The sequence below is a fragment of the Protopterus annectens genome, chromosome 1.part2 (assembly GCF_019279795.1).
Source record: "Protopterus annectens isolate FY-2018-M chromosome 1.part2, PAN1.0, whole genome shotgun sequence".
Classification (NCBI taxonomy): domain Eukaryota; kingdom Metazoa; phylum Chordata; order Ceratodontiformes; family Protopteridae; genus Protopterus; species Protopterus annectens.
Window position 1 is genome coordinate 282,197,924 of NC_056727.1, and position 14,533 is coordinate 282,212,456.

The 14,533-nt window shown below is 40.2% G+C and overlaps 1 protein-coding gene across 1 annotated transcript in view; it reads left to right on the forward strand.

Annotated features, from left to right (window-relative positions):
* The window catches only part of SNRPB2 (small nuclear ribonucleoprotein polypeptide B2), a 536,801-nt gene that overhangs the window by 301,706 nt on the left and 220,562 nt on the right, over nt 1-14,533 (forward strand). The window contains exon 4 of the mRNA XM_044056063.1: nt 404-562. Coding sequence (XP_043911998.1) covers nt 404-562 — 159 coding nt within the window. The remainder of the gene's footprint in view (nt 1-403; nt 563-14,533) is intronic.

Sequence of the window (14,533 nt, forward strand, 5' to 3'; positions counted from 1 at the left end):
GTGCCATGAATCCTTAAGGATATGCTTGTATTTACTAACAGCCTTTTTACAGTGCAAATCTATGTAAGCAGCTAGTTGCTCAGTTTTACTTCTGTCTTTGAAAATCATTTCAGCAAAAAAATTATGTTAGCATAATGTTGTCAGTCGGTTTTATGAGTATAATTGCTGTATTAGATTTTCCACTTCAAGGTTCATTCTAAATGTATTGCTACTATTTCGCACTTTTTTTCTTTGATCTGATGTACAATATGCAAAAGCAGGTTTTAAATTAATGGAAAAATATCTTAGCCAGTTTTACCAGTGTGATTGCTAAATTTAGATTTCCATTTCAGGCTTCATTCTAAATATCTTGCCACTTTTCTTATTGTCTTTTTTTTTTCTCTTTTTTCTTCTTTTTAACTAGCGTGTACAGTATGCAAAAACAGATTCAGATCTGATTGCAAAAATGAAAGGCACTTATGGTGACAAAGAAAAGAAGAAAGAAAAGAAGAAGGCTAAAGCTCAGGAACAAGCCGCAGCAGCAGCAGCAGCTGCTGCTGCTGCAGGCAAAAAGGCTACTCAGGTCAGTTACATGGGTGTTTTACGGGTGTCAGATGCACAACACCATTGTTCAGTTATAAAGTGTATGTGTGTGTGTGTGTGTATGTCTGTGTCTGTACACCACTGGATGGTCTGAAAATTGTCTAGTATATAATATGACTGTTAACATGCCTGCAGTTGAATGGTGAAACATATTAGCAGTACTAATTTGTTTGTATTCCACCCAGAGTAATGTTATTGAACACTTCTCTGTTAAGGTGTTTTAACTAATATGGGTCACTACATGAAAAATGTCCAACAGTATCATGCAGGTTTCATTTAAGTTGTCAAGATGGCACATACTGAAACAGCTGTAGGAATAAAGTAACTCTCCCAGTGCAAAACATATATAGAAGATGAAACATAAAGGGGGGACAGCTTCGGTGGTGCAGTATTTTGTTTAAAAATGTAAATATCTGTATGTTCCACAGATGCTCTTCATTAGAGCAATGTTGCACTGATGTTCTTAGTGTTTCACTGTTGCAGCCATCACATTTCGGATGTTCATCGTGCTTCACTGTTGCAGTCATTATTCTTGGGTTATCCTGCTGGCAGGCTACCCTCGGCCGGCCAGAATTCCAAAGTCTAGGTCCGGCGTTGGTTGCTGTTGCCTCTTCCCTGACGTCAGTGCGCCAGGGATATAAAAGACGCAGCCGACGCCATTTTCTTTAGTCTTTCTTGCCGCGCGGTGCCCGAAGCAAAAGCAGTTCGCAAGTTCCGGTCGGCCGACTCCTGAGATTTTCAAATCCGAATTTCAGAACTAAAGTCTTCATTAAAGCTAAGTACCCCATTGGGGAAACTTTTTTCTTGCTCTAGACCGATGTCAGAAAAAGTTAACAATTGTATTTCTTGTGGGAAGCAAATACCTCATAAGGATTTTCACTCTTACAGTATTCCTTGCCTAGGCCCTGATCACAACGTTGCTAGCTGTCAGTTTTGTGCTAGATTTAACCAACGCACTATCAAGCATCGGTTCGATTTTGCATTTCATTACTTTGGCCGAAGATTTAATTATATAATGCCGTCAGACAAGCAGACAACTTGAGTTTACAAAAAAACGCGAGGACAAGGAAAAGGATAGGCATCCGCGGTCCAAAACAGACGACGAAGCCTCTGCTAGGCTAGTCGCCGGTTCTCAGTGAGGAGCTTTTGCAGCCCCTGGCATCCGCTACCTCAGAGCCACAGGCCGCTTCCGACTCCCACGTGGAGCCGACTGGGCCTCTGTAAACGCAAGGTATTGGACACTCGGAAATCATTCCCTCAGATGGGTCCGGAGCCGCTGAGCAGGCATCGGCTTCTGAGGGTGTCGTCAGACCCACACAGCTATATATTAAGCCATCTTCAGCTTCAAAGACTAAAGCAGCTCTAAAGACAAAGAAACAAGTACAGCATTCTCCTTCTCGGACTTCCATGCCTAAAAAAACAGATGCTCAAAATGGCCAAAGACCTAATTAGTTTGATCGGGCCCCCATCCCCCTCCTGATAAGAGGCCTAGGCAAGAGACTGAGTATGATTCTTCTGATCAGGTTTCTGTTTCCTCTGATTCCTCTTTTGAACAGGATTACTCCATGCTTCCCTATGAGGATTCTTATGCTGAAGAATCCATTCCTTCAGCCTCTCCTCCTGAGGATTATTCTTTTGGGGAAACCCTACATACCATGAGGGAGCATTTCCACTGGGAGAGCCAAGATTATTCTGAATCTAAGAAAAGGCTCAGAGACTTTCTGCTACTTCCTCAGCAGAGACCCCTTGCTATTCCACCTGTCCTGGATATTGCAGATGATGTATTTTCAGAGACTGACCTATCCCCTGATCTTTACCCCCTGCACCTGCTAAGCCAGACAGGTACTACAGGGTCCCGGATTCTCATAAATTCCTATATAAAAATCCCTCTGCTGACCCAGAAACTATATCTCAGGGTCCCAAAGGGGTTAAAGCTTCCACTGCAAAAAACCCTGTTCCCTCTGATAGGGATTCTAGGGCTCTAGACAGATGGGGGAAAAAAGTCTACACTTCTGCTACCCTGGCTGTGAGGGCTTTAAATTGTCAATTTCATATACTTAAATATTGCGTCACTGCTTAAACAGAAATTGTTGACAAATACTGAAGGTTTAGAGAACAAAGAATTGCAGGATTTATTGCATGCAGCTGAACAAGTGGGAAAGCATACCTTGCAATGTGGTTATGATTCACTGGAGGCCTCTTGCAGGGCCGCTGTTACAGGTTCTGTTATTAGAAGGCATGCTTGGTTAAGGGAACAGAATCTGCCTAATCTTGTTAAAGCAAAATTATTAGATGCACCATTACAGCATGATACTTTGTTTGGTACTAAAGCAGAAGAGGTGTTGAAAAAAATGGAGGATAAAGCAAAATCCATGCAGACAGTCGAGGATTTCTAACAAGTGCAGCCACCCAGGTTTAACAGGAACTGGCCCACTAAAAATTGGTCCTTTCCAGTGTCAGACAGACCACAAAGAGGCAGATACAGGCATCCCAGAGGCAGATCTCAGCCCCAAGGCTCATACAGGCCTAAACAATGGGGTGCTCCTACCTCCAAAAGCGGAGAAGACAAATCACAACCTTACAGGATACAGTCCCAATGACTTTCCTATACCAGATCCAAGCACTTTTCTTTTGGCAGCCCCCTTAGGGGGAAAACTAGCACTTTTGTCATCAAATTGGCAAATGATTACCCAAGACAAATGGGTCCTGAACATAGTGTCCCAAGGCTACAGGTTCCATTTTCACACCCTACCAAGGTCAAAAGGTACACCAGACCTGCCACACAATCAATGGGCAGAGGCACAAAAACAAATTACAGCCCTCATGGACATGAGAACCATTCAGCAAGTACCACAACAAGAGCAGGGGCAAGGATTTTACCCCAGACTCTTTCTAGTACCCAGAAAAGACAAAACCTGGAGACCAGTTCTGGACCTGTCAATTTTAAATACGTTTCTGGAAGTTCCAAAATTCAAGATGTTGACTCTACAGCAGCTACTGCCCATGCTGGGCAAGAAAGCTTGGCTCGTAACTTTGGACCTAAAAGAGGCATACCTGCATGTCCCAATCAGACAGTCTTGCAGAAGATACCTCAGATTCATAGCTGGCTCAATGCATTACCAATTCTCTGCACTGCCCTTTGGCTTATCTACTGCGCTCAGGGTCTTCACAAAATGCCTGGCACCAGTAATTGCATTTTGCAGACAAAAAGGAATTGAAATATATCCCTACTTAGACGACTGCCTAATTCAAGCAGAGAACAAAGACATTCTTCTGAAGCATCTGGCGTTTGTAAAAAGACTATTAATTGGCCTAGGATACACAATAAACGAAAATAAATCAAACCTAGTGCCCTCTCAAGAGATAATATTCCTGGGTGCAAGTTTAAATACAACTGCCCAGATGGCTTATCTCACGCCAGACAAACAAAAGCATCTGACTACTTACTTCAAGAAATTGGCAACACAAACCCACTTATCTGCAAGGTAAATCCTGCAGGCCTTGGGTTTCGTGGCATCTTGCATTCTACTAATTCCATATGCCAGGCTGCATATGAGGAAACTACAATGGTACCTAAAAAGTGTTTGGACTCAGCATTGCCACAGCCTGGAGACAGTAATTGCACTCATTCCCTGCCTGTAACAGGAGTTTCGATGGTGGGCAGAAGCCTGTCACCACAACAATGGTCTGCCATTCAGTTTACCCACAGCCAGACAAACACTGACAACGGATGCATCAGATTATGCCTGGGGAGCCCATATGGCAGGAAAATGTTTTCAGGGCATATGGTCTGCAAACCAGATGCATCTTCACATCAATCAAAAAGAGATGCTAGCTGTTCAAAATGCCCTGACCGCTTTCAAGGACCTGCTTCATCCAGGACAGTTACTGATAAAGACAGACAACACTACGGTCATGTGGTACATAAACAAGCAGGGAGGTACACAGTCCTACCCCCTATGCAGACAAGCAATGACCTTATGGGACACGGCATTGGCTTTTCAAATTCACCTGCAAGCACAATTCCTGCCAGGAAAAAAAAATACTCTGGCAGACGAACTAAGCAGAAACCTCATGGATTCCCATGAATGGAAACTGGATCCACAAGTCTTCAGCATGATAATAAGGAAATGGGGATGCCCAGACATAGATCTATTTGCCTCTCCTCACAACTGCCAATTGCAGAGATTTTGCACAAGTATTTATCACAAGCAAGCATGGAAAGTGGACGCCCTATCCTTCAGCTGGAAAAATCTAACGGTATATGCTTTTCCCCCACTGCCTCTCCTTCCCAGGGTACTCCTAAAGGTCAGACAAGAGAAGCCAAAAATTATACTGATTGCACCAGACTGGCCACGCCAGCACTGGTACCCAATCCTAAAGAGCTTTTCTCAAGGTTCAGCATGGATATTACCTCAAACTTTTCACTTGCTGACCCAACAAAACAATCAGATCCTGCACAGCCAACTCAGGACCTTAAATCTGGCAGCATGGTGGATAATATAATAATATAATATAATATAACCATTCAGAACACTCCTCTTTCAAAAGCTGTTATGGATGTTATCTTGGAGGCCAGGAGGCCCAGCACCAGAAAATCTTATGCAGAAAAATGGAAGAGATTCTGTGCTTGGAACCAGGAACAAGGCATTGACGTGTGTACCAAATATCCCTCAGATTTTACAATACCTAACTGAGATGCTGAACAAAGGCCTTTCCTTCTCATCAATTAAGATTCATGCCTCTGCCATTTCAGCCCATTACAACACGGAACCACCTATTTTTTCTCATCCTTTAATAATGCAGTACCTCAGAGGGGCCAAAAACATTAGGCCTCCAAGGAGAGCACCAATTCCGGCCTGGGACCTCAGTTATGTTTTGGAAAAACTCACACTGCCTCCTTTCAAGCCAGCATCAACAGCAGATATAAAATTCTTATCCTTGAAAACAGCTCTGCTCCTAGCAATAACCTCTGCAAGGCGGGACTCGGAGTTACAAGCACACGTGGCTGTGGAACCTTTCATCATTTTTCATCCAGACAGAGTTTCTCTGAGGACAAACCCTACATTTATGCCTAAGGTGGTGTCCAGTGTGGCCCTTAACCAAACCATTCACTTGCTAACCTTTTATCCTAATCCACAGAACAAGGGTGAGAAAATTCTGCATTCTTTGGACATACACAGGCTGTTACGCTTCTACTTGGACAGAACCAAAGCTTTCAGAAAGACTGAGCAACTTTTCGTCTCATATGCTGCAGGATCACAAGGAAAGGCCATCTCAAAACAGACTATTTCAAAATGGATAGGCCATTGCATCCGTTTCTGCTATTTTCAACATGCCAAATCAGTGCCTAAGGGCATTAGGCCTCATTCAAGAGCAGCAGTCACTTCAGCAGCCTTCCTCAGAGGAGTACCAACCAAAGATATCTTAGAGGCTGCAACTTGGAGTTCAGTGCACACCTTCACAAAGCACTACCACTTACCTCTTTAAGTCCAGAGCAGGCTTTGCCACTGCAGTCTTGCAGGGCCTCAAAGCCTCTCCTAATCCTATTTAGCCCAGCCACCCTTCCTCAGCTTTGGGATTCAACCCAAGAGTAATGACTGCAACAGTGAAACACGATAAGCATAGTACATTTGTGTACCTACCATAAATGTAGATGTTCGAGTGTATTCACTGTTGCAGTCCAGGTTACCCACCCACCATCCCCCTTTTCTTTGCTGGGACTTATCTGCACTTCTCTATCCTATACAACCTTTTTGGTGTATTTGCTTGTAGATGAAGGAAATGTTATTTTTGAGCATGCATTTTTATTGGCATATTTTTCAGCCTACCAGTTTGGGGGCACCTGACATCTGGGGCAAGAAAAACTAAAGAAAATGGCGTCGGCTGCGTCTTTTATATACCCTTGGCGCACTGACGTCAGGGAAGAGGTGACAGCAACCGACGTCAGACCTAGACTTTGGAATTCTGGCCGGCCGAGGGTAGCCTGCCAGCAGGATAACCCAAGAGTAATGACTGCAGCAGTGAATACACTCAAACATCTACATTTATGGTAGGTACACAACTGTACTTTATCTGCCTGCAGGTAGCCCTCAGCCGGCCTGAATACCAGAGTCTTCAGATTTCTACGTCAGATGCTGTCGCTTCTTCCTTGACGTCAAGGGTATAAAACATGCAGCCGACACCATTACATCAGTCTTTCTTGCCGTGTGATGGCCGAAGCAGAAGCAGTTCACAAGTGCTGGTTGGCCGACTCCTGAAATTTTCGTTTTCGAGTCTCAGACCCGAAGTCTTCAAAAAGTACCCCATTGGGGGTCCTTTTTCTTGCTCTAACCGATGTTAGTAAAAGTTAACAATTGTCTTACCTCTGGAAAGCAAATACCTCATAGAGATTTTCATTCTTACTGCAACCCCTGTTTAGACCTAGACCACAACGTCCCTCACTGTCAGTTTTGTGCCTTGATCAACGCCCATACTATTCGTCGTCGGACTGTTTTTGCAGCCAATCACTTTCATACTCCGAAATTGCTTTGTTAAGCCATCCGACTACTGATCTTCCGAAAAAACGCAAGGATAAAGATAGAGACAGACCACATAGGTCCAAAACTGCCGACGATGCTTCCGTTGAGCTAGGCGCCAGTCCGCCGGTACTCAGTGAGGTGCTTTTTCAGCCCCTGATACCTGCTACTTCAGATTTGCAGGCCTCTACTGAGACCCATTCGGAGTCTGGTATGCCGTGAGATGCTTCTTCGACTGTGGAACCTGCGGATGTCTCTACCTTGGATGGGTCCAGAGCTGCTGTGCAGGCACCGGCTTCTGAGGGTGTATTCAGGCCTACAGACATTCATATTAAACCGACACCATCATTTTCATCCAGGCCAAAAACTCGCACTACGCCTAGAAAACCGACGACCAAACAGCAGGCCCCAGGCCCTTATGCCTCAAAAACAAATGCTTAGAATGGCTGAAGACCTTATTACCTTAATTAGGGGAAGCCAGCCTTCCCCCTCTAAGAGACCTAGAACTGATTTTCTTTCTGATTCTTCTGATCAGGAATCTGATGTTTCTGCTCCTTCTGATTACGAGGATTTGCCCTTATCTACTTATGAGGATTCTGATGCAGAGGATTCCATTCCTTCAGCATCCCCTCCAGATTTTTCTTTCAGTGAAACCTTGCATACTCTTAGGGAGCATTTCCACTGGGAATGCCAGGATTACTCCGAGTCCAAAAAGAGACTTGGGGAATTCTTACTTCTACAGCAACTGTAAACGACCAAACACTCCAAAAATCCGCTGTGTAGTAGCAATAAAGGCTGTCCTCCGCTTTTGTGTATACAAAATAGAGCGACACTGGACAAATGGTGAAACCACTTTAATGCTCGAAAGAATACACGTGAAATTATCACAAACAGATTTAGCGCGCTTTCATCTCCACTCACTGAGACTTCATCAGAATCAACTATTGTTCTTAGGACATCCATTTAAATAACCTTCCACTCCATTCTATTGGCTCTCATTCACGCTTAATTAATAAAATAATAAATTAACTATATAGGCACTCAAAAAATAAAATTACAATGTGATATAGTCCATAATTCATCTATACAAAGGATTTATAGCTATATATATATATATATATATATATATATATATATATATATATATATATATATATATATATATATATATATATAAAAATTATAAAAAATGATATATAATATTGGCTGAAAACACATATGGAGACTAAAAGCACATAATGGTGGTTAAAATTACAATGTGGTATAGTCCATAATTCATCTATACAAAGGATTTATAGCTATATATATATATATATATATATATATATATATATATATATATATATATATATATATATATATATATAAAAAAAATGATATATAATATTGGCTGAAAACACATATGGAGACTAAAAGCACATAATAATGGTGGCTAAATTCTTCTAATATCCTGTGCAATTATATATACCACTAAGTAAATATGAATTGTTTCTGTGAACTACCACCAGTCACTGAAATAAGTGTTATATCTATGTATATTTATATTATAAAACCACATAGTATAAAATAACTGGCTATCTGTCAAAAGTGCATAGTGCAAAAATACATGTTAAAATTGAAATCACATCTGTATATTAAACATAATTGCACACTATATAAACAATTACAATACCTATAATCCTGTTTCTTGTATAGTAATGTAGAATGTATATAAAATTATACAAAAATGTATACAAAATAATAAAATATATAAGATGACTAACATATCTATGTATAGGTTGACTAAGATATCAGTAGTTGCAAAAAACAAGACCCAGGGTGCAATATCATACTAAAAGGCTGAAACACATAAGCAAGGAGGAGATGTACCTAGTATAAAGGCATATAAACATAGACAGAATGGTCACCCCTTCTTATTATTGACTTATAAACTTCTCCTTGGGATTTAGTGACAGTAACTTCAGGGCTGGCTTAATGGAGATATGGTCATTCATTCCTGGATGGGTACAGGCATCTAGTCTTATCTGCCATATCATTTCACAAAATTCCAAGATTGTCTCCCAATCCCTGTCATTATGTTTAACCTCTTCCAATACCCAAAATTTAATACTCGTATTCGTACATTTTAGTGTATGCCTATAAAGGGCATTATTTTCATTCTTTTTATTAATATCCCTTACATGCTCATATATACGAATTCTTAAATTTCTTTCGGTTTTCCCCACGTAGTAGGCCCAACATGTCCTGCAGTATGCCAAATATACTACTCCTTTTGTGTAGCAACTGGTATATGTATGACTCCTCAATTTAAACCCAATATTAGGAATAGTAAGCTCCTTTTCACCTGCTATAAATGGGCATTGTGCACATATTCAACATTTATGTGTACCTATCTTTGCATACGCCCCTTCATTGTTTTCACCCTTCTTTCTCTCCAAAATATTTTTTAAATTCATGTTTCTCCTGAAACTATATTTTAGAGGTTGCTGAAATATTTCTACTCTTGTTGGCAATCTACTGAACATATTCCAAATCCCGTTTAATACACCTCTTCATCCATCCTATATCTGAGTAGTATGTTAAAATCAAATGTGGTAGATCTAGCCCTAGCTTACAACCATCATTCCCCTTATTATTAGTTCCAGTAATATCTCCATCCTTACTTATGTTCTTAGGTGTAATATCCATATTATTTATAATATTGATTGTGCCTCCATTAGTCAATAGTGGTATATAATCTGTATCTCGTTTTTTATTATTTCTTTTTTAATATTTTCAATCAATTTGTCAGGATAACCTCTTTCCCTAAACATATCATGTACAAAATCAACTTCTCTTGTAAAGTCAGTTGGATCCAATGTCATTCTTGACACCCTAATCATCTGACCCTTTACAACATTTCTTTTAAGATAGTAAGGGTGATCACTCTGATAATGTAAGTAAGAGTTAGAATAACATTCCTTTCAGTAAATGTTAGATCTATAAATTCTCCTATTATAGTCTTTGTTTACCCTAACATCCAAATAGTGTATTTCATCCTTGTCACTTTCAAAAGTAAACTGCAAAATATTGGTACTGTTATTCAAGTCTTTCATAAATTCCTTTATAAGTTCATAAGTCCCTTCCCACACTATAAAAATATCATCCAGAAACCAGTAATATCTCACAATGTACTGTTTAAACTGGGACCCGAATATATGTAATTTCTCCCAATATAACATAATTATATTGGCATATATTGGGGCACATGCTGAACCCATTGCCACCCCATCTAGTTGGTGGTATATATCCCCCTGGAAGTAAATAAAGTTGTATTTCAAAATCAATTCCATACTTTCCAGCACTAATTTAAATTAATCTGGGTTCAGCATATGAAATTCAATAAGCATCTTTTCAAACCATTCAAGCCCCTCCTTGTGAGGAATCACCAAAAATAAATCTTTTACATCAATGATCAGAAACAAAAAAACTCTCTTTAAAAGGAATGGTATTAAATTTTCTCAAAAAATCCCAGGAATCAACTAATATGTGTGGATATTTCAAGTGAAACTTTTTTTAATTTTGTGTCAACACAGATGGCTAAAGGTTGAGTCTTAGATCCCTGTGATGTAACTATGGGCCTCAAAGGGGGGTCATCTATTTGTTTGTGTATTTTCGGGATTCCAAAAATCTCAGGTATAACCGGTTTAGATACCTTAAGAAAATTGAATAGATCCTCATCAATTAACCCTTGCATTAAATTGTCTTCTAATATTAAATCTATTCTTTTATAGGATATATTTAATGAATTTTTAGATATAATACAATATCTGTTGTCCATATCCAAATTTTTTAACATCCTATTGGTGTAGTCCCATTGGTCCATAAGGACTACCCCTCCCCCTTATCAGGCTTCATTACTCTAGTTCTTCCATTATTATTTAATTTTTGTAAAATTTCACATTCTTGAATGGATAGATTATTTCTAATCTTTCTTCTCTTCCCGTATTCATTCCTAACCATATTAATAGCACAAATTTCAAAATTATAAATATCCTGCTTCAAAGGTGGATTAAATGTACTTCTTTTCTTTAGTTTACTTTCTCTATAATGTGGATTATCCTGGAACAAAAATGCTAGGTTTAACTTCCTAGCATAAAGTTGTATGTCCAACACTATCTTGTCAATTTTCGGTTTTCTTGTTGGTACAAAAGTGAATCCTTTTGTAAATAAAAAACCCATCAGTAACCTCTAAATCCATGTAATTGTATATATTGAAATTGTTTCGTGTATATAATATTGTCCTACTGTTTTCCTCCATTAATTCCTTTAAATTGTCATCTTTAGTCATAACCTCTGGTCGAATTTCATCACTTATTTGGTTGAACATTGTCAGCGGTATAAAAGTACCATTGCCTACATGTACCTCAGTAGTTTTATTATCTGAAACAACTGTACATTTTTTACCATCTAGCTCTTGTATCTTGCTCTGCCCTGTTGTTTTATAAATTGATTGCCCGTTACTTCCGCATATGATTGTTGACAATTTTGATTTCTGATTCTCTCCGACCTCCTTAGTCCTTGTCCTTTCCCCTAAAGGGTCTTCAGTGTCTAAACAACAATCATTGTGAAAGTCACCATTGAATTCATCCCTGTATTCCGGTCTTGTATTATATGTATTTTCCATCACCCTATTATGTACTTGATTCATTTCTTATGATACCTTTCATATCTCTTTTTACTAGTAATAAAATAAGCCTTCCCTTCGTTATACACTTCTGTATCACATTCTAACTTGCCCATTTTCCTTTTGTGATTTTTTGAAATTACAAAATCGACATCCTGAAGTATTCTACAATAGATGATTTTGTATTCAGTAACTGTAAATAGCAGATCAGTACTTATTTCCTTATTAAGTTTATCAATATCTTTTTTACATTGTTACATAATTTTCTCATTGTTTTCAACCATTACCTTTAGTATAGCTGTACCACATTCATTTAAAATGTTAGAAATAATTAAAAAAAAACTCAGTATTCCCGCCAGTATTGGGAAATTTGTTTAGCCTTAAACCTTTAGGCACAATTTTTAACCCAATACATTTAGACAAATGCCAATTATCCAGTGCTAGATTTTTATACCTGGTTAATTGGTTTTGAAACATCTTACATTTGTCCTTGTAACTAGTGTTCAGTGGTTGTCTTTTTTCCATTTCCCCTTGTATGTGGGAAAATGATTTATCCAACCACTCGTCAAAATTCAAGTCATCATAGGCTTCCAATCGCCCGTGTACGTTCTTATGTTTATTGTTGTGGTGAAGAGCCCTCGCCTATCCATTAATATCACCAAAAGATGCATTTCCATGTTGTTGTACACCAACTCCAACGGGCATTCCATGTCTGCCATCTCTTGACCCTGACATCATAACCTGTTCCACAACATTGCCAGGACTACTCTGGGCACATGGAATAGTCGTGCCCAAATCTGGTTTATTGCTACTACACAGCAGAATTCTTACTCGTACCTCAACACAGGCCTTTACCTATCCCTCCTGTTTTGGACATTGTAGATGATGCTTTCTTGGAATCTAGCCTTACCCTGGACACTTTACCTACAGCTCCCAGAAAACCTGACAGGTACTACAGAGTACCTGACTCTCACAAGTTCCTCTTCAAGAATCCTTCTACGGATCCAGAGACCATTTCCCAGGCATTAAGGCTACTCCTGCCAAAAATCCTACCTCTTCTGATAGAGATTCTAGAGCCTTGGACAGCTGGGGTAAGAAGGTATACACTTCTGTTACTTTGGCCATTAGGGCTTTAAATTGCCAGTTTCATATGTTAGAGTATCAGCAGCATATTATGGGACTACTTAGACAGAAAATTATGTTGATTCCTGACTGTGCTGAACACAAAGAATTGCAAGATTTAATGCATTCTGCAGTACAAGTTGGTAAACCTACTTTGCAGTGTGGTTTTGACGCCTTAGAAGCATCTTGCAGGGCTGCTGTCACTGGGTCTGTACTTAGAACGCATGCTTGGCTTAAGGAACAAAACTTGCCAGATCATGTTAAAGCTAAATTACTGGATGCTCTCTTAAACCAAGACCGCTTTTTTGGCAACAACGCAGAAGTCCTCAAAAGGATGGAGGAAAAAACTAAATCTATGCAAACTAGTAAAGATTTCCTACAAGTACAGCCTCTCAGATTCAGTAGGCATTGGCCTTCAAAGAACTGGTCCTTTCCAGTCCCTTCCAGGCCTTCTCAGTCAAAACCCAGGAACAGCAGACCACCTAGGCTACAGTCTCAGACTATGCACAGATCTAAGCAGTGGGCGGCTCCCACTTCCAAAGCAGGGAGTAGTAAGCCACCCCCCTACAGAAAAATGGCACAATAACTTAACCTTAAACCTTCCAAGCCCTGCTCAACTACCTGCTCCCTTAGGAGGAAAGCTCGCCCTGCATGTAAAAAACTGGGAACTCATTACCCAGAACAAATGGGTTTTGACCATAGTTTCCCAAAGATAAAGATTCCACTTCCACACACTACCAACCCCAAATGGTTGGCCAGACCTACCCCCAAATCAATGGGCGGAGGCCCAACAGCAGGTTCTCTCTCTTAGTATCAGGGCTATTCAACCTGTTCCAGCAGAACAAAGGGGACAAGGTTTTTATTCAAGACTTTTTCTGGTACCCAGAAGAGACAACTCCTGGCGTCCTGTCCTGGACCTCTCTATTCTCAACACCTTTCTGGTGGTTCCAAAATTAGGAATGCTAACTCTTCAACAGCTTCTTGCTATGCCAGCCAAGGATGCCTGGCTGGCAACCCTAGACTTAAAGGAAGCTTACCTGCACATCCCAATAAGAGGATCCTGCAGACAATACCTACGTTTCAGGGCGGGCTCCATGCACTTTCAGTTCTCTGCACTTCCCTTTGGCTTATCTACTGCGCCCAGGGTGTTCACAAAGTGTCTAGCTCCAGCCATTAAATTTTGCAGGCAGAGAACTATTCATATTTACCCATACCTGGACGATTGTCTGATTCAGGCAGAAAGCTAGGACTTGTTATTACAACACCTGGCATTCGTCAAGAAACTTCTAACCTCACTGGGGTACACCATCAACAAAAAGAAATCTCACTTAGTACCCTGCCAACAGATTGTATTCCTGGGAGCAAGCTTGAACACAACTTCCCAGGTGGCATTCCTCAATCCGGACAAACAAGTTTATTTGACAACCTGCTTCAAACTATTGGTCACAAAACACCAGCTATCTGCAAGAAAAATACTGCAAGCTCTGGGGTTCATGGCCTCTTGCATTCTACTAATTCCATATGCAAGACTGCATATGAGGAAACTCCAATGGGGTCTAAAAAGCCTATGGTGTCAACATTCTCAGGAGCTGGAAATAATGATTTCTATCATTCCTTGTATAAAGACAGAGTTCCTCTGGTGGGC